Genomic DNA, 21,283 nt, shown 5'->3' with positions numbered 1-21,283 from the left:
AAAAGTTTCTGTATAAATGAGTACATCGTCAAGAAATGCCATGCAGTAGTTGTGTTTTATGCCTTCTAACGCTTTATCCATGACAGATTGAAATGTTGCCGGCCCATCTGCTACCTCAAATGGCATTCACTTAAATTGAAACACTCCTCTATGGCACAGGAATGAAGTCTTTGGTACATCTTCGGGAGCAACCGACACTTGAAAGAAGCCCTGAGCTAGGTCGAGGCTCGTGAACCACCTAGCGTGGCCAAGCTGCGCCAGTACTGTCTGTGCAGGGCATCGGATATACTGGCACAGTTTGATTGCATTTAAGGGTCTGTAGTCGACCCTCAAGGCGATATCCTCCAGTTTTCTTCTTTACTAATACCGGGGCACTGGCCCAGGAACTGGAGCGGGGCTAAATGAGACCTTGGTCCAGTAAATCTTGGATACAACTATCTCTTTTGGCTGTTAACTGGGCGCAGCTTGCATCTAACTGGTGGGTGGGTGTGTCAACTGGCTGCGTCTATTTTGTGAACCACCAGGAACGTGCAAACTGGCAGAGTGGTAAAAATATGGTTATGGTCTGCAAGGATGTTATTAAGTTTCTGCTAGTTAGTTAGTCAAATGTGGTTTAATGGCGCAAAAGCGGCTAAGGCTATGCTGCGCCAAACACGAGGTGTTTTAAAATCCAGCTTAAGAAGGAAAAGGCTGTGTTAATAATCTATATTTTATGTAAAAATCCAGTGTAGTCTAGAAATTTACGGTCGTCATATAATGGGACTAGCAGATAATCACCTAAATTTAGAGCAGGGTGTAAAGGTATGTGTAGTTGATATAATTTGTGCAAAAGTGTTTGTTTGCGTATTTCAATGTGTGCACATGTGAGTAATATGCGCATAACTATTAGTGGCTCTTGACATTTCTCGCATGTTGGTGTGTCTTCTTTTGTAAGTAAATGATTGTGTGTGAGGTGCGTGTGCCTAATACGTAGTCGGAATAAAACTACTTCGATGAACTGCTCCTGATGATAACATGACTTCCACTCGCCAACTATGGGTTTAGTGAGATGTAGCTTGTTGTCGGCAGAACGGTCCCATTCGCGTTGCCATTTTGTCATTAAGGCTTTTCTAATCGCACGGATGCTATCTTTATATGGAAGTGTTACGTTTGTTATCTCTTTGTACGCTGCCATCGATGCACATCTATCAACTGCTTCATTACCCGGTATCCCAACATGGCTTGGACCCTTGCAGAAACGAATTGACCTCCCGTAATTGTTAAGTGCCACCATGTTTAAATTGTCTCCCATCAGGGGTTCACACTCAGATTTCAGATGTAGAGCCTTCAGTGTGCTTAAAGAATCAATGTATGCGACTGCATTTTTGTGTTTATCAGTGATAATCTTTTTAACAACAACCTATATAGCATAAACTTCGGCTGTGAAAACAGAGGCGTGTTGTGGCAATCGAATACTTGTTTCCCAATTTTCTGTTACGGCCCCCACACCCACGTGTTCTTTTATTTTAGAGTAATATTTGTTTTAGAATGTAATATTTCATGTTCTTTTGATATTTGTCCTGAAGAACACGGAATTCTTGTATAATTTGTTCGTGTGGGGTGTCTCTTTTCTTTAGATGTGTTAACATCCAGTCACATAACTGTGTGAAATCGTACCATGGGGGCAACCGTTGTGGTTTTTTGGCAATCTGGAGGACTTCATGAGGAATGTCAAAATCCCAACAGTATTGCTCATACCGCAGGACAAGTGGCCTAATCATGTTTGGTTTATTTGTATAGTGTAAGCGTGAGTTGCATTGTGTGAGGATGTTGTAGCATATGTGTTGCGGTGATGACTCAATTCTGAGTACGTAAGAAAAAGTGAGTAATGCTCTGCACTGCTCTAAGGAGGGTTCATTACACTCAATGTAAAAACTTTGAATAGGTGAAGTTCTGTAGGCACCACTTGCCAGTCGCAGTCCAAGGTTATGTACTGAATCAAGTCGTTGGAAGTAGGACTGTCTGGCCGAGCCGTAGTCTAAAAGGCTACGCACAAGAGACCGGTAAATGCGTAAAAGACACCTTCGGTCGGAACCCCAGTGCTTACGAGACAAAACTTTAAGGATATTTAGCACTTTATTTGCTTTAATCTTTAGTGCTTTTATGTGAGTTAGGAAGTTAAGTTTGGTGTCAAAGGTTACTCCTAAAAACTTGTGGTCTTTTTTCACCGGCAGTATAGCGTCATTAAATTTTAGGACTGGATCACTGTGTAGCCCTCATTTCTGAGAGAACAAAACAGTAACTGTTTTCTGTGTGGAGAAACGGAAACCATTTTTGTTAGCCCATTGTGTAAGTTTATTTATTGTCATTTGAAGCTTCCTTTCACAGGTTGGCAAACATGAGGCGCGGCAAGCCACTTGGAGATCGTCTACGTATACAAAGTGCATAAGAGACGACGGTATAATCTTATTAACCGAGTTAATTTTTACTATAAAGAGTGTCGTGCTGAGAACACAGCCTTGTGGAACACCATTTTCCTGTGTAAATGCATCAGAATGTACTGAGCCCAGACGTACCTGAAATGTTCTATTAGACAAAATCAGCTAGGCAGTTCAGCATTTTATCACGGATGCCAAGGTCAGCTAGGTCTCTTAAACTTCCATATCTCCATGTGGTATCATAGGCCTTTTCTAAATCGAAGAAAACTGCAAGACAGCGTTGTTTGTGCAAAAATGCATATCGAATTTCATGTTCTAGATGGACAAGATGGTCAGTAGTTGAACAACCCTTTCTATATCCACACTGGTGGGGTCTATGAGGTTTCTTGATTCTAAAATAAATGAGAGTCTTATATTGATAATGCTTTCATATGATTTTGCCAAACACCTTGTGAGGGCAATGGGTCTGTAGCTGCTTGCGGATGTTGGGGATTTACCGGCTTTTAGAAACGGAACTACTATTGCCTTTTTCCACTCTCCCGGCGTTATACCAGATTCCCAGATTATGTTGAAAAACTTAAGGAGAGCGTCTACAAATGCTTGAGGTAGATGAGCTAGCATGGCGTAGTGAATACGGCCGTTACCTGGCGCTGTGTTCTTCCCTGCAGAAAGGACTCTGTTTATTTCTTGTTGTGTGAGGGGGGAATTGTACGGTTCATTTGACGCGCCAGTAGTGGGCAGCTTCTGTTTTTCAGCAGACTGTTTGTACTGTAGAAATTCCTTTGTATAATTCACTGAACTGGATACATCACAGAAATGTTCGCCAAGTATATCTGCTTGTTCTTGCATTGTTGTTTGTGTGTCTGGACTTGAAAGTAACGGTATTGTGTAAGATGAGTAATCTCCCCAAAACTTTCCAACCTGTTCCCACATTCGTTTAGATGTGACTGAACTGTTTATCGAAGATATGTATTTCTTCCACGATGATTTTTCTGCCTGCCTTCTGATAAATTGTGCCTTGGCTTTGGCCTGTTTAAAGCATAAAAGGTTGGTATAGGTAACATACCCCAGGCCCTATTTTGAAGCTTTTTTGCTTCTGTGCCCTCAGGAGTCCATCAGGGGAAAATTTTTTTGCGCACAAGGCTGGATGTTTAAGGTATTGCCTTTTCTGCTGCTGAAATTAAAACCGCAGTGAACTTTTTATTAATTTCATTTACGCTGAGTTCATTTGAAAAGACTTCTTCGAGTTTTGCATGTTTCATAAAAACCGGCCAGTCGGCAAGATGTATTTTCCAGCGACGTGGCTTAGAGTTTATGATAGGTAATGTGGATGATAGCTTGATAAATGCCGGATAATGATCACTTCCACATGAAGTGTCGAGGACTTCCCACTTAAAATCACTAAAGATAGACGGTGAGCAGAATGCTAAATCTAGACAGCTAAATTTGCGTGAGCTTGGCGAAAAATACATTGGTGAACCCGAGTTTAAAAGACATATGCTGGTAGACAAAATAAAATCTTCAATTACTTGCCCTCTTTGGTCTGTTCTATCACTGCCCCAGAGGGTACAATGAGCATTAAAATCTCCTACTAAAACAAAAGGCTCTGGCAACCTGTGTATTAGATTTTCCAGTTGTCTAGTAGTAAAATGAGTATGGGGTGGGATGTAAAGTGAACAGATGGTGATGGTTTTATGCGATAGAATGGTGACGGTGACAGCCTCAAAAGAAGTATTCAAATGAACATTTCGTGTAGGGGTGCTGCCCTGAACGACTATGGCGACTCCTCCTGACAAACAGCTAGAGTGTTCGCGGTCCCTTCGGACAACGGTGAAACCTTTGAGAATTTTACTATTTTTTGGACCCAGATTCGTTTCTTGAAGACACACTGCAACTGGCGAAAAAGTGTTGATAATATCTTTGATGTCACCTATATTGTGTACAAGACCTCTGCAATTCCAGTGTGCAATGAAAGCCATGGTTGTAAAATGAAAAACGTACTGATGTTTGTGAACTTAAAAATTAAAGGTGACATGCGATATGGAACAGTACACATTTAATGGACGGTAACCGTTCAGGTTACCTGTCCCTTTTTCAGTGCAGTTATAAGGACCTTGTCCTACTTAGAGTGTTCAGAAGAGCGCTGTTCCTTTGGCGTCAATGACACCGGGGTTTTGGTATCGACCTCCATCGCCTTCTCTGAGGCACTGGATGATCAAGAGCCAGCGCCGAGACGCGCCTCGGGCCTTGGCATTCTGTTTAGTCTTGGGACCTGCGGAACAGCTGTCTGCAGGGCTGTCTTGGATGATGGTGAAGCAGCACTAGGTGCTGCCACCGAGGGGGCGGATGGAGTTGCTACGGGACCACTGACTGTGACCCCTGTAGACCCCTGAGACCGATGTGGTGCTGCCCACTGCCGTGCCACATTGGCATAGCTTATTTGAGGTAAGAGTGAAAGCCTCTTTCTTGCTTCGAAAAATGAAATCTTCTCTTTTGCTGTGAGAGCAATCACCTCCTTCTCCTTCTTCCAACAGGGACATGATCGTGAATATGCTGGATGATCCCCTTTGCAGTTTACACAGTGTGGGGGAGCATTACAGTTTTTAGATGGGCGATCGTTGGCACAGCATTTCGCGCTTGTTTCTTTACCTCTACATGATTGTGATGCGTGGCCAAACCTCTGGCACTTGAAACACCACCTTGGGTTCGGTATGTATGGTCTGACATTAATCTTTAGATATCCTGTGTCGAGAGAGGTGGGGAGAATGCTAGCACCAAAAGTAAGAATCACATGTTTGGTGAGGAGTTCATTGTTTCTTCAGACTGTGATTCTTTGAACTTTGATCACATTTTGTTCTTTGAACCCCTCGAGGAGTTCCTCGTAACTCATGCTGAGAAAATCTTCCTCTGAGATAACACCCCTGCAAGTGTTTAATGAGCGATGGGGAGAAATTGTCACTTTGATTTCACCAATACTGGCGAGTTAGGACAGCTTTTGCACTTCTTCTTTGTTCCTCAATTCAATTAACAGGTCTCCGCTGGTCATTTTCGAGGCTTTGTAGTCTGCCAATTTTTTCTATGAGGCATTTCGCCACTAAAAAAGGAGATAGCTTACGAATACTTAGTGTTCCTTCAATATGCAAGACGTTGTAACGAGGAAAGTTGTCTAGGTCGATTCGGTGGGTACATTGAAAAAGAGCGTCGGTGCAGCCTCTTTTCAGAGGCAGATCTGGAAGTCGCGGGAAAGCTTCTGCCATAACATAGTTTCAAAATTCAGTGGCAGTGGTAGCCACCCACACCGAGCTCAACAAGGGGAGGCTACAGGTTCTGAGCAACCTGCACACGCCAGCTATGCACCGCCACTATAACCTAATGCATACAGCCAAGACTGGATATATTACCCACGGTTAACCCTTGCCGCCAGGAAACTCGGAAGTAAGAAGAAGTGAAAAGAAGACAGGAAAGATGAAAAGGCTAGAGAGAAAGACGAAGATTGAAGAGGACAGGAAAAGGCGACTGCTGATTTCCTCCAGTTGGGTCAGTCTGGAGGTGCCGTATATGTGAAGCAGAGGCCGAAGAGGTGTGTTGCCTCCGCCGGGGGGCCTTAAAGGTCCAAACACCCAGCATCGGCTCAACCCCCAGGATCCCCCTTTCCCCAGACACGGCTAAGCTGCGCACGGCTAAGCTGCGCACGGCTACACGCGGGAGGGTCCAAGACTCATGTGCTCGGGTACATGGTGTCGCAACACACCAAATGCCTGCCGACGCAGACGCTTTTACCGAAGATTCTTTAGACTACACTCGAAACTCTCAGTGGTATTGTGGCACACATCCTGCATATCTGCAAAAAGTGCCTGCAGAGAGCTGTAAAGTGCCTGTAGAGGCTCTTGACCTTGCTTATCGCATTGCAACGCTGTCTTACAGACTGACAGGGGTCAGTGTCCAGCATCCGATGCACATGGCTGCTTCGGTGTTTCTTAAAATTTGACGAGCTCATATGGGTCAGAGTGCAGTGACCATTTAAGCTCATGCTTGTCCCAGTGTCCATGAGTGCATAAAGGACACTGTTACCAATCAACAGTTCAAGCGGTGGTTTTTATTTCCGGCTGTTGCAAGCACTTGCAGGGACGTTGCGTAGCCGTCAGCCGAAGAAGCGGCTACGCTCGTCCATTTCCTGAGCAATCTGCTTGTAGGTGTCCCAGGGAAATGAAGTGAGAACAGTGGGGTTGGCTGCGTGGTCTAGCAGCAGCGCATTGATGTGCAATGTGGCCAAAACCACCACACTGCCGATACGTGATACTGCAGTTTGGTGGCTCGAATCACGCGATACATTGCATCGCTTGAAACCCAAAGTTCTGAGGCGCTCTCCTGAGTTGTTGCAGTGCCCAAGTGTAGTTGCCCCGTGTGTTCTGCACGTGAGCGAACAGCACAGGTGAGGAGTTCCACTCCAGGGCTCCAGCATGAAGCGTTGTTGACCGCGGACACTCAGAAGCCGCAACTGCCACAGGCTGCAGCTGCCACTCTCGTTGCTGGGCCGGGAGGGTTTGGTTGGGAGTTGCAGTGGTGTGCAGAGATGAATAGACAAAGGCCAAATCAGCTGCTGCTTATGCAATACGCGGCGGTGGCAGTGGCACGTAGCGCAGGCGATGCCAAGCGCGTTCCATGATAGGGCTGGCCGCCTTCGCCATTTCTTGCAGGTTTGCAAAGCTCGTGCTGGCTATTAGGTCTTGGAATGTTGGATGCATTTATCTCTGCATGCGTTCCACCTTTTCGGCATCTGAAACAGGCTCCGCTGTACGGTCACAGTATTCGGCAATGACATGACTGAAGTGCTTGAGGGTTTCTGCCGGATGCTGAGTGCTCTGATCTAGCTCTGCTTTTAGTTTAAACTTGTACTCAATGGTGGTAAACTCCGCCGTAAATTCAGACGCGAAGGGCTGCCAGTTGGGGTGCGCACCTGAGAAGCGCCACCATTATTTGGCTGACTCCTCCAACACTGCTGGAAGCAACTGCAAACGGCGGTCAGGGGGGATGCCCACAATATCGCAGTACTCCGAGTACTTCTCCCAAAAATCTTGCGGCGAGTGTCGGTCCTGGTAGCCACTGAATTTTGGCAGTGGGATGGGCACACCTTTGATGTTGAGCGCTGGCCTAGTGCCAGTTGTCTCGTCGGGCATAGCCATGCCGGTTGTCTCGTCAGGCCTAACCATGTCGTTGGGCAGCGTGGTGCTCAGAATTTGAGCTATATCAGCTGCGAGTCCCTCCCTTTCTATTGTGGTCCTGGAGGTCGAAGCCAACAGTCCTTGAACGATCGAAGAAGGCAGGAGAGGCTGCGCAACTGGCTGGGTGGCCCAAGACGATTCTTGGACCGCCATGTTAGGTCCGGTCAGACGAGCCCCTACTTGTGAAGTACATTCCTTATTTTGGGAAATACTTGGCGCACGCACACACACGCAGTCTGCATTTCGTCCCACCGCACCGCACGCGGCTTGCTCCACCGATTACTTCACTCGCTCAGTTCGTTGTCGCAGGCTCCCCGAATGCCGACCGCACACACATGCCTTCCATGTTCTCCCTCCCCGCCACACCACTGCCTTCTGCTAGTACAGTGAAATCTCCATATAATAAACTTCAGGGGACCGCGGCAAATCACTTGTTATTCTGAAAGGTCACTATAGTTAAAGGCCCCAAAATTAACCATTCTGCCCTTCTACCTATCAGTTTATCAGTTATGACCGTATGAGCTATCCACAAAAATGTCGCCGTTGGCTTTCAGTATATGCTGTTGCTATAGTTTCACCAGCACGCACCACTGAAGCACCATATAGTATGAGTCGCGCACGCAAAAGAGAGCTGATGCTGAGTAAACTACCAACAAAGAGGAAGCTCCATGTCGTCTCCATTTTTGTTTGTTTTTCACATTCCTTGCCATGAACACTGCAAGTGTCTCACTCGAGGTGGACACCTGATCTATTCCAAAGTGCAAGCGCATGTAAACGGCACTGTCTGGAAAGTGTGGCATCGCTGCGAGCACGGAGCTTGCATTTCCCGCATGCGTAGCTGGCAGAAAAAAGGCCTAGAGAAGGACGGGACGCACCTCCATTGCTAGGCGACACTTGTGTGGGCGGAGCATGTGTGCATGCAAGACCTGATGTGTCGTCGTGAAAAATTTGAGATTCACTGGTGCTCCCTCATTTTGTGAGAGGGTGATCAGAGTGTTAGGCGAATAGGGAAGCCATAAAGATTGAATTGATTTTGGGAGCGGTGCCAGCTGCCTACCACAGAGCCCAACAAGGGGATGTGACAGGATTTGTGTATAAACAAGGTGGATTTGTTTCCTAAGAAATTAAGAAAAAGTGGCCCGGAGACTAGGCGGCAAGATAAGCACATGCTTTAAATTTTTGACCAACATATATGACATCTGCTAACCCTAGCCCAGGCCTAAAATAAGTATGGGGTGCTGCCACTGCTGCTGTAATTTTGGTTCAACCAGACAGCAGCTTACAAGAACAAAGTTGCTTTCTTTTAATAACATGACTTTGTAATCCCACCAGTGAGTCTACGTTAAAATACAGAGGGGAACTTTTCAGCATGTCATGAGTAGGATGTCCTTGTACATACCGATGAATGATAGGGATGCATTCTGTACTGACTAGGACCTGTGTTTTCTCATGTCCACTGCTAAGGCCTGTCAAGATGCGGAGGACATACTTCAGTGCTGGCTTGGATGTAAACTCCTTCCAATTTTCTGAGGCTGACAGCAGAGAACTCCTACAAGTGCACAACAAAACACACAATACATTGACATGGTGATGGGTATATCAGCTTGAAGTTCAAACAAACACAAGGCACTTCAATGTTATGCAGTGACAAGCACTATCAGCATAAATTCAAATGCGAACAAGTAGAAAACAAAACCAGTCTATTGTTGCGATTCCAAGTTAACCTGCATATGCAACTGTGGCTTAATTTAGGCTCCAAAACATTCGTCTGGGACTATGCCATGCTTAGAAGCTGGTTACGGAGTGATTACAGGTTGTACTTCTATGTAATTATGTGTAACAGGTGTTCTGTTGCAATTTTTCTTGTTTATGCTTCAGTTTATGCTGACGTTACTATATCAGCTTTTGAACTAGGTGAAGTTTTGTAAACTCAGCAGAATATGCTTCCCTGCTGTGGCTGATTGCACACAGACAACTGTCAATATTTGTGAAGACTGCTGGATTAACCCTATGAGAGTCATTGCCGTACACATATGACGGTGACCAAACGTTTGAAAAAATTTGCTGTTTCAGAATAAAGCACTGCCTAGCACTGCTCCGGAGGTGCTGCAACCACCTGCTACTTCTAAAAAAATTTCTTACTGTTCTGCCAACCCTTCCAGAACTTATTTTTTTGCTTTGCTCTACAGTAGCCGCCACCGTGGTGGTTTAGGATTAAGTCGACTTCCGTTAATTTGACCCTAATATGACTGACAAAACTGACTGAATTATCCAACGGGTCGAATTAAACAAAATGCATAGAAAATGTGAAAACACATCGCCGATTCATTCGGCAGTATTTCCCAGAGTCTAACACACCCCCGAATTAATCACTGCTCATTTTCTAAGTGTACAAAGTCGTAAACTAACCTAGAAATTACATTTAAGCTCTTAAACAATGTACAGATTTAATGCGCATCTGATTTTTTATCTAAGATCTGTGTTGCAATGGCGGGCGGTTTTGTAAAGTCATCTTTGGCGCACGGTTTTTGAAGTCGGCATGCCCGCAGTACAGTTGTGTTATGCGGTAAAGCATATAAACGCCGTGAAGGCAGTTTTTAGTTTTGTATCCAATTTCCTGTGCAGGCATGCTTCGGCCCAATTTACTTGAAATAATGAAGACATGCATTAGAATCTGGTAAATACCGTAATCATACATTGTGAGCGATGGCTATTGTTTGAAAATCTTTTTAGGGCAGGTCAGAAATAAGTATTTTCTATGGAAGATTTTTTGATATGCGTTCAATGCATTCATGTCCCCTAAGCTCCACCCATGCAGACAATGCCACTGAAGGGGTCACTATTGGTGTCCCCATTGGGGTCAGAGATGTGTGTGCTGACTGGCTAAGTTCGAATTATCTGGCAAAGGCCAATTTTATGATGGAGATAACGAAAGTTTGGGCCCACAGAAATGCATGGATGCCAGCCGGGACCTTTGGCCAGGATCGAATTGAATAAAAAATCCCATTAACTAGAGTCAAATGAATGAAAGTCTACTGTATTTCCAATTCACCTAGTTTACTGCTGCATGGTCACATCTGCACTTGTGAACTTCACATTTGGCATTGTCGCACCAGTAATTTCGAGTTACGAGCGTCTAAAAACTGATTTCTATCTTCTCTCTTATCTCTGAAAAATTTACTGCAACATGCTTGCCTGCATGGCTCTCCTGTAGGAAAGCGATCACTTTGTTGACAGGTGCTCAATCACGAACTAGCGATTGAGCGAAGAGCCTGGAGTAGTTTTAATTTTGCCAATGATTTACGAGCACAAGTAGAGGGAAAAAAGAAAACTGGTCAGAGGGGGGAATCTAAAACATCATTTAAAGCTAATTACGATGTCAGAAGCGAGATGGCAAAAAAAGAGAAGAAGAAGAAGAAGAAGAAGAAGAAGAAGAAGAAGAAGAAGAAGAAGGATTGGTGCTTACTTGGCAGGTGGTGCATACACGAGCAGGTACTGAATGGCACCCTCTACGATGCCACGGGCAACAAGGAGGTCTTTGAGTCGATTGCCGTTGTCGTTGCGTTCAATGCCAGCACTCAGGTTGCAGAAACACTCTAGCTGAACATCGTCCTCTGGTGTGTGCTCCACATCAAAGCGAATGAAATTGAGCTGCCGCTTGAAGTGGTTGATAAGGACATCCATCTTGGCCTGAAAATATCATTTTACAAAGTCATTCAAAGCAGCTGCTTATTATTTTCAAAAAAAGGAAGGGGAGGAAGGGATGGAGGAAAGAGCCATCGAAACCATAGAATTTTGGCTAGGAATAGAACAAGAACTTCTCAAAAAAAACATAAGAAATAGGAACAAGCTCCTTTCTGATCTGCATGTTCTGATTTAGCCAATGTAAGCTACAACTAGTGGTTAATAGTAGGAAAATGCTATTATGTCGACAGAATGTCACCCTCGAGCAAAGAGGAGAGGATGAGATCAGATATAGGAAAGCTGCCAGAAGTGATGTCAATGAAGCATAGTAGCAGGCTGTTATTGCAGGCGCCCGGCTGCTGTTAGACGCAGACACCCGTGCGAGGTCCGTTTTGTTAATCGTGACAATATAAAGCCAACAGACAATGAAGCCGAGAAAACAAGGCAAGCATAGGGGAACTTAGCTGTGGTTGAAATTGTAATGTAGAAAATAATGAAGGAACATGAAAGTGGACGAAAAGATAACTTGCTGCTAACGGGAGCCGAACACATAACCTCCACTGATGCGTGTGTTGCACAGTGAATTGTGCAACGGTGATGGCTATCTATCCAGCCACTATCTTGGGTACTTATCAGGGATGTGCGAGTCTCGAATATCACCGAATCGAACAGTGAACATTAAAATAATTTGACTTGTGACTCAACTAACATTCGATTTTTTTAATATTCGACATGGAGACCCGCGCAGTGCTACGTGTTGCATGCGCCACGGAGCTCCTTGTGCTCGATGCTGGCCAAGCGAGCATTTCACTTTGTTTTTGATGCAAAAGGAGCACCAAGCGCGCCGCGAATGTGCTGCCCCACCTGACGCAAAAGCGAACTTTGTCAGTGCAAGCACTTCCCAACATCAGCCTGATGCGGGATCGCGCACAGAATGCCCCAACGCCACTGTGACGGCCGGGGCTGCCAGTGTCAGTAGAAGGTTAGTCTGGGTCGACAGGACCATTTGAAATGGTAACACGACGTGGACACAGGGAATGGCAACAATTACAGTGTAGATTTCATAAAATGCGAAAGCATGTGCGAAGATCTGGCCGATTAACCGCCGATAGGCACGTGGATCGAGTTGAATACGCGGAAACGATCATGCTGCTTCAACAGCTGTCTATCTAACCTGCACGCGTGATCTCGGGACCAAACACAGCTGATGAGTCACCCGTATGAACATGTTAGCGGCAAGCATTCCGCGACGACTTGCAGCCCATTATTACATTGGCCAGCTGCGAATTTGCAGTGAACACTTCCTAGACCATTAGACCTCATTGGCACTGTTTCATAAGGTGTCTGCGACTAAAGTTATGGTTTAGCGCTGAATCGACACAGATGTAGTCGCAGCTGCTGCGCAACTCTCCGAAAGCCGACAAACCGCCTCACAAATGAAAGTGGGTGTATGGAAGTTGTTCACAGCCGCCATCTTTGTGCCACACTGTACGGCAGCCTCTTGTTCCTGACACAATTCGTAGATGGACATTGGTGTCTTGTTGTAGCTACGAGCAACCCGTCTCAAGACTAGCTTTGGATTTACACAGCAGGCGCGAAATTGTCATGACTCGGGGTTGCATGCAGATGACTGGTGAATGAGCGGGAATTGAGGGGGGGGGGGGGGTGCACATACTTGTGACCCTCCAGATTTCAGAATCTTCGACAGGTGGCAAATCATGCATCGAACCTGACACTGAAATCGCGTGGAAGGTGCCTGTCCTTTACCTTTGGCGCTGCTACTTGTGGAGCAGTGATCGAGTCACGTGATATGCGGTCATTTTGTCTTTCACATGGATTGGCCTTATGATAACCCACCTGCCCGAAAGTTGGGTCAGCCTTTCTGTATGTATATTGGAGAAAAACTGGAAAGCAGAACTTTTTGTCATAAATAAATGATTACTGCAAAACACAGGTCCACTATTAAACTGAGAACCTCATTGGTATTTAGTGCAAATGAAGGTCACTAATTCGTTAGTTTCATAGAAGAAGAAAAAGGCACTTGAAAAAAAGCCTGTTCAACAGAAATTCTATTGATAAATAATTTTCGAGGCCTTCATATACTAGAACTGAGCTGTAATCAATGCTGGCATACTAATTTGGTGTTCCCTTTAATAATAGTTGACCTTACTGTATATATTGATATCTATGTTTCAAAGTTGCTGATATCTTGCTACAGTCTTGTTTGCCAAAAATTTTTGCCCGACATTTGTAAGCATTAAATATTGTAAAAAAATTTTAGATACTAAAAAAAATTTGATTAAATACTATAATCGATTCGAATATACTATTCGGTATTTACACACCCCTGGTATTTATGTTTACTAGACCTAGCCCTGGGAGTGTAACATCTAGGTTTGGGAACGAATGCAGTCACACAAATATCTTGAGAGTGTTCACCCTCGTTTGGAAGCAATACGAGCGAAGTGTTGTTTACACAGTCCGAGACAAACCGATGCATTTTTGCTGGAAAACCTGACATAATATCAAAAGCAGGATTTGTCTCGCTGGAGTGTGTGGGGACGCTGAACTCTTTTGCGCCCCCTCATGTTTTCCCTGCATGGCACTCTCATCTCCTGTAATCCAGCTTCACCATGTAGCTAAGTGCCGCCGACGGTTGGTGCAGTTGCAGAACGGCACGAGAGATGGCACGAGTGTTGCACTGATAACGCCACCTAACGGCAGGGTTACTTGGGCACAAAAGGGAGTAGCCTCTTCCTCTTTGGCTTGGGGTCGGTGGTGTGTGCGGACATCGGCACACTTTGCGGGACTGTCCCGAGAAAGGCTTCGGAGCGAGGTACCGAGATAGACGAACATGATCGTTCGACTGCACCACCGTTTGTGTGAATGTACACGTGAACGATTAGGTGTTGATGTCCAGCATGGGGGCAAACATATAGTTGCGGGGATGCTAGACCCTCACGCGTCCCCTGATATTTTCCCCGCAAGGCTCTCGCATATCCTGTAATCCAGCTTCTCTGTGTAGCTGAGCGCTAGCGGCGGCCAGTGTTGTTGCAACATATTATGAGAGATAGTGCAAGTGTTGCACTGCTAATGCCACCTAACGAAGGGGTTACTGGGGCACGAAAGGGAGTAGGCTCTTCCTCTCTTGCTTGGGGTCGGTGAGCTGCATGGACGTTTCGCATGCTCGTCCACTGTTTGCGGGACCATCCTGCTAAAGGCTTGGGAGCAGGGGGGGTATTCTGTAAGAGTCCACCGAGTGGATTGTCCACTTCGGCCACTGCTGATTGGATGCAGCTGTACGAGCGAGGAGACTAGCGGCCCTAGCCAATCAGCAGTGGCCGAAATGGATGGTTCACTAGGTGGACTCTTACAGAATACCCCCACTGGACACTGGAATGGATGAATTCTATCGTTCGAATGCGACACCATTTGCATGACTGTACAGACGAACATAAGGAGTTGGTGTCCAGCATGGGGGCGAACACATTCGCTTGCTATCTTGTCGTTGTGAGTCGGCCTTCCTCGATTTGACAGTGGCCATCGGCATATTCTATTGGTAACGATTCGGACAGCTCACATTGGTGTATGAAAGGTGCAAAAAATGCCCTTGTAATTGTCTGCACCACTGCATTGTAGTTTTTTTGTCCCAAGGGCATGTTTGAGACCCAACAAGAATCCTATTTGAATTTATGAGCTCAGACTCGGAATGTGGCAAAATTGCGAAACAGGCCAGAAGAGGTTAAGTTCACTGACTATATCTTATCCTGGGCCAGCAAAGTGAAAATATAGTAGCATACAAATTGGCTTTCATCTGTGATGGAGATAAGGGGACGCACCTCGTCAGTTAGGGTTAAGAAGGGCACAACACGCATGAGCAGTTGCAGCAGACGGGGACTGGGCCGGCCAGTGCCCACTTGGGCCAGAAGGAATGTGATGTCATCCCGTGTAACGCCTTCAGGAAGCCGAGGAGGCACATGGGCAGCTCCTTCAGCCAGCACAGCCTCCAGTGTTGCCAGCAACTGTTCTGCAAGCGCGGCCTCCTGTGCCCCCAACAGTAGCCTCAGTGCTCCCAGGAGACGTGCAACTGCATGCAACGATGACTCCAGAAGATGCAGACGGTTGCTTCGAACCTGGAAAAAACAGTGAAGCCAGGCCCGTGAATTTTTTGACTGAACAGACTGCTGCAGTGCATGGCATGGCATGATGCTTGTATAAAGTTTATGTCCATTATACCATGCACTGCAAAGGTCGTCGGCCCTCGAGAGAGCACTGAAACCTGTGTGGCACTGAAACCCGAGCGGCACGTGTATGTGAACCCTCCCCCTCCAAAAAAAAGGGCGGGCCATCTTCAATGACGTTGAACGATGACGTCGAGCGGAGTGCTTATAAGCAGCCATTGTCGGCTGCTAGGGTGTGCTCGTTGTCGTGCTCGTCAATGTACTCGTGAGCTGTGTGCTCGTTTGCTGTATGCTTTGTCTTGCAGGCACCATTTGGGAGTCACGCATAGACTGTGTAAATGTATCCTCATGTTCAAAATGTTAATATGTAAATAAATCCTGCTCGCCTAGTCCTGTCGCCCCAAGTTCCTCCGATCGTCCTACAAGCCCGACTCCAAATCTTACATTGGTGGCAGCGGTGAGATCGTCTCCAAATCCTACGATGGTTAATTTGCACATAGTAGGTTACATTCATAGTCTGTGAATGTCTGCATAACAACCAAATATGCAGTGACCTGCATTATTATTCTATCAATTCTAAAGATGCTTCACTATCTACCTCGATGGAACTGCACAGAATGTTTCATCGCCATGGATTATCAACACTCTAGTGTGACTAACATTAACCCTTTGAGGGTAAATGGCGTAAATATATGGCGCCGTGAGCGAAGCCAAAAATGGTTGATGCCGTATATTTATGGCACCGTCTGTACGTTTAAAAAGCACGCCAATTTCCGAACTTGTTTTTTGTGTCATGTGCTGACACCAAGGGGGAATACAGGGAATTTTTTTCGCACGCCTCCCTCTCTCAGTTTTCGTTGCATGGTTTTTTTTAGCGCTAGCTCTCTCCCGTCCGTCTATATAGTACCGCTCGCACATTGGCGCGCGTGTGGGTGGGTGGCGGTTTGGGCTTTCTTTTGCAAGCGGTTTCGGCTTCTTGCGCTTGCAAAACTGATGGCTATCTCGTTACTAATTGCTCAAAGGGCGACTGCTTGTTTCTCGCTTGTTTAGTGCTCAAGGGAGTGCACATAGGAAGGATGCCGCCATGCATGTGTTTCCGTTGCTTTTCTTTTTTTTTTTTTTTGAGACTCACGAAAACTAATTGCCTCTGGTTGGAGATAAGATGAAGATTAGCGGAAGTTTGTCGCACGTTTTGCTATTTTGACGGGCACACAACCACACAGTTTTCTTGAGTGCGCGCACCTACGCAGTTCGATTACGCTATGGGTGTACATATTAGTGTAAGAGCAAGAACATTTGAATCTCGCAAAATATTCTCGTGTGCGCATTTTCAAAGCCTTGAACTATAACAATGCCTCAAATTTTCAATTCTTATAAGTTTATTTCCTTTTTTATTGTTGTTATTCATGAATGAAAAGTACATATATACCAATGCAAAATATTTTTTTCTTACTTTGCGGCCACCCTAGAAAAATTACGGTGAATTTTTTTCGAAATAAGTCCCTAAGAAGAATTAGAATCCGCAATAAAAAAATCGACCCTGGGCGGTTGCATATGGCAAAAAAAAAATTTTGGCGAAAAAAAAAAGAAAAGCCTTAATAATCGAGAAATTTAGGTAAATGCAGGACATGATTAGAGACTCCCCTGGGACATTCAAGCACTTGCCCGATGACGAAAGCACTCCTCAGTTAAATTCTGTCACTAATACTCAACCATTCGTTGCAAAAAACATCCTTGTATTGTATTATAAGACGAAATAAAGTGCTACTTGTACAATTCTATTTAATTTTTTAGAAAATATAACTCACTGAAATCACCCTTGGCAATGGCACGGGTGGTCGAAAGGTTTCATTTTTGCTCGACTCCGCTTCGCCCACACTTTCGCGTTTCACTAGTTTTGTTATCGCGTAGTGCTGCGTTGGTTTTGCTGGCTCCCGAGACTCGCACAAACTGCAAGTAGCAAAGCGCTCTGTGGTGTGTGTTTCTCTTCTGTGTGTCTCGTCAAAATGTTGCGCAATCCAACCTCAAATATGCTATACCAACACGCCCAGTCGTCCACCTTGGAAAGAATTCAACTTCCACGTGATGTCGCGGGATAGCTGAATGATCTACGCCACTTGACCAAACAACACCTGCAGCGGCGAATTCACTGCTGTGTCTTGGCTCAGTACCGCCGTCTGTCGGGCGCTGTTTTATTCACCGACGGCAGCAAAGGGTGGTGATGGTGTATGCAACGTCACCACTCCCCCCAGTTGTGTGGCGGGAGATTTGAATTTCGAAAAAGGTATTCAGACTATTCAGATGCAATTTTATTGTGAACTAAGTCTTTCCTTGGACCGAAACAAGCATGATGAGGTTTCTGGAATGGTCTTTAAACTGTCCCCGTCGACTTAGTATTTGCCTTTAGTGTTCCTTTAAGTCCTTATTTGCACTTTCATCCGTGTAATTATGAGGGAAGACAGTTCTTGTTTGTTTACTTGATAAAATATTTTGCAGTAAATATGGAATACATTGCCACTAGCACAGCCTCATCGTACATCATGCTGGCTGCATAACCAACAGAGTGCTGTGCGTTTTTTTTTCTTAAGCGAAGCATTCAATATGTCTGTGCTGCCACATGGAATCAGTTACTGGAATAATCTCTGCAACAGTATTACTAACATCTGCGATCATGTTGCATTGAGGCAGAAATGCAATCCAGTAAACCCTCATTAACTTGAATTCTGATATCTTTAAATATTGGTAAAGTTGACAATTTTTTCTGGCCATGGTTTCATCCCATGTACCTCTTATCTTGAAGAGCTTTTGCACAGGACTCTGGATATCTCAAAATATCGACTTCGAAAGTACATTGGAAAAAGAAACGGGGCGCGGTTGGCAGCGTCGCTTGCACTCACTTTTTACCCCGCGGCGGCTCATTATGCTCACTGAGCCAGACCCCACTGTGCTGCGCCCCCCAGTTATCTCTCCCCCTTCTTTTTATCTATCACCGTTCATATGCACTTGCTCGGCTGCATCAATGCCACGTCACTCATGGGCATGTGCTAAAAGTGTGACAATTGCACTCTTGCAAAGTTTTAGTTTTTGAAGTTAAATTGTCCGGAATTAATTACGATGCAGAAAGTAGCAGCATTATTAGATTTTTGAATGCCTGAAAACTGTTATGCTCAGATGGCTGGCTTTGAATACTCAATTAGGATCAATCATCTCAACTCTGTTGCAAGCATGCTGCCTTGGCCCAAAGCCAATAGTGTCATTGCCCGTAGACGCTCATGTGTCCGGTGTCGACTGCTATCCAACCAAGCCAAGCCACCGTGGCCAGGCTTTTCCAACACGATCTAGCCCAGGCATCTGATCTCATGCTCGATCGCCATCAAGGCTACGAGTGGGAACATACTGATGGCAAGCTTTCTGTGGCGGCTTGTCACCAGCCACTCCCCCGCTCGTGCTGCTTATGCCTAACTGGCGCGCTTTGCAGAGAGTCAGCAACCTAAGTTGCGGTTTCATGGCTAGTCAAATTGGAGGCACACTTTGTTCATGGCTGCCATGTTTGTGGCATTGCACGCATGCACAGTTCATGCCCTAAACATTGTGCAATGTCTAAAATTTCAGTTATTCCTGTTATAGATTGCTGCCACAGAGAAGTCTGAATAATTGCACAGGTCCGAAAAATTTGGCGCCTGAAAAATAAGTTGGAGACTGTATTTGACATTTTTGTTACAAGAATATAATTTAAGGCATGTGCAAACAAAAACTTGCTTTGCACCGATACCATGTCGGATCCCATATTTTTTATTTCTTTATAGCAGGAGAATACTCCGTTAAATTAAAGCATGACCTAGTAAATTTTAGATATATTTCTTTATATAGAATATGTTGTTATATCAAGGTTCAACTGTATTAGCTTATAATGCTGTTTAGTGGTTGCTAATGCCATGTTTATTGAGTGATATCTCAATTTAACTACAATTATAACTTTTTCTTGCACAACCAAGTTGTATAACTGAAAGGTATTCTTGTTACTGCATTTTGCCCTTGTATTGGGGGGTGAATGCCACCGGTGGAAAGACTGGCACTGCTATTGGTGTGATGTGGCATGAAGGATCATGTGGGCACATCTGCCGCGTTGGCTGCGTCGAATTAGAGGCGCTGCGAGCATCACCACTGTTTCCAAGAATAATTTGCAAGTACATGTAAGCATTGATTTTAATTTATTGCTTCTCTCTATAACATTAGTGCATGACCTATTTGCTAGCTACTTGCATTGCAAGTATCTTTTGGTTGCATCCTTGTTTTTTATTTCTTTTGGTACTTCCGTTCTAGGACTGACAAAACAGCAACACAAGTGTTTTTGAGCCACTTGGGTAAGCTCAATATAAAACAAATATATGCAGAATAAGAAGCAGGAGAGAAAACATCATTTTATATTGTAGAACTGTCAAAACTTCAATATTAACACTATTTTAAGCCCTGTTATATGCCACTGGGCACTGGAAAATGGGAATATTACATTGGTCACTATGGCTCGTCCTGAAAATGCCCTCTGTACCATCACATGGCATTTTAAGAGGCTACACCCCTTATGTGCTCTCACGCAAATCCAAAATGGCGTGGCATTTTGGATTGACATTTTTGATTGACATTTTGGATTGAAGGGCTTGACAGACAGGCCAGCAGCTGCGGGCAGGAGAACGCCCCAGTGGCACTGCAGAGAACAACTCTGGTATAATGAGACCAACTGTTTGCAAATTCATTCTTATGTAAACGTGCCTTGCTGTAAATAGTATTATTGTAAATATGTCTTATTTTACAAACAGAAGCACACCTGCATCATTTTTAGACCTGAGACCAAGGCCTGCCAAGTTAGGCAGTTTCAGCACAAGAAAACATTCATTATTGGTGATGCCACAGTTTAGAGAAAAGATATAATGCGCAAACAGTACGTGTTATAGAATGGCAGATTGAGCTAACACCACCATAACTATTTCCTGGCTTTCACAATCTCTTTTGCTAGGTGAGCTCATTCATGGCGAAAAACCATGTCAACATGGCAATAGTGGTTGGTCATCACTGCCCCAAGTTCCAAGCAAAAACAGATACGGACCTTTACACAGAGGCCAAATAGCTTGAGAAGGACAGTGAGCAGTGGTCGTCCACGTGCCAGGTCATCGATGGCAGCGAGGCGCTCGAGCATGGCCTCAAGGCCTCCACATGTGCCCATGACACGTGCCAGTCGGTACACCTGCTCCTCGTCCACCTGGGGACCACCAGCCTTTGCCTCCAGAGATTCCACGAATTCTTCTGTTGCATCTCCCAACAGCCCCCGCATGCGGTACACCACTCGCATTGCCTCAGACTCGCCATTCTCAGGACACCAGACCTTGCGGTATACTTCCTGTATAAATGGTGTACATGCCTCATAATTAGATCGTGGTTTTGCCACGCGAAACCTCAAAATTAATAAATGGTGTACACACCATACAGATATCGCATTTTTAGTAAAAAGATACTAGTCTAATGCAGACCAGCAACACATATACAGAGTGGAGCCTATTCACAAGATGAGTTGATTTATTTACACCACATTGGTACATGCCAGAATGTACATAGTAAGTGGGAAAGGACAGCAGGATAAAAGCTGCATTATGGCAGCTTGACTAGCCCCCCTACCTCTTATAACAAAGGCAGCACAAGGCAACAATACAGCAATGTTAACATAGCACTCTCCTCAAAATACACAATATGAACTAACTAAAACTTCAAAATAAAAAATTCTCCA

At 45.0% G+C, this 21,283-nt stretch overlaps 1 protein-coding gene across 3 annotated transcripts in view; it reads right to left on the bottom strand.

Moving 5' to 3' along the window:
* Positions 1-21,283, bottom strand: part of poe (E3 ubiquitin-protein ligase-like protein poe) — a 590,397-nt gene that overhangs the window by 70,657 nt on the left and 498,457 nt on the right. For all 3 annotated transcript variants that reach the window (XM_055063706.1, XM_055063707.1, XM_055063708.1), the window contains 4 exons: positions 20,609-20,899; positions 15,163-15,456; positions 11,106-11,329; positions 9,039-9,188 (listed from right to left, as the gene is read on the bottom strand). In XM_055063706.1, coding sequence (XP_054919681.1) covers positions 9,039-9,188; positions 11,106-11,329; positions 15,163-15,456; positions 20,609-20,899 — 959 coding nt within the window. The remainder of the gene's footprint in view (positions 1-9,038; positions 9,189-11,105; positions 11,330-15,162; positions 15,457-20,608; positions 20,900-21,283) is intronic.

Source organism: Dermacentor andersoni, chromosome 1, assembly GCF_023375885.2.
Source record: "Dermacentor andersoni chromosome 1, qqDerAnde1_hic_scaffold, whole genome shotgun sequence".
NCBI lineage: Eukaryota > Metazoa > Arthropoda > Arachnida > Ixodida > Ixodidae > Dermacentor > Dermacentor andersoni.
This window is presented reverse-complemented; position numbering and strand designations above follow the sequence as displayed.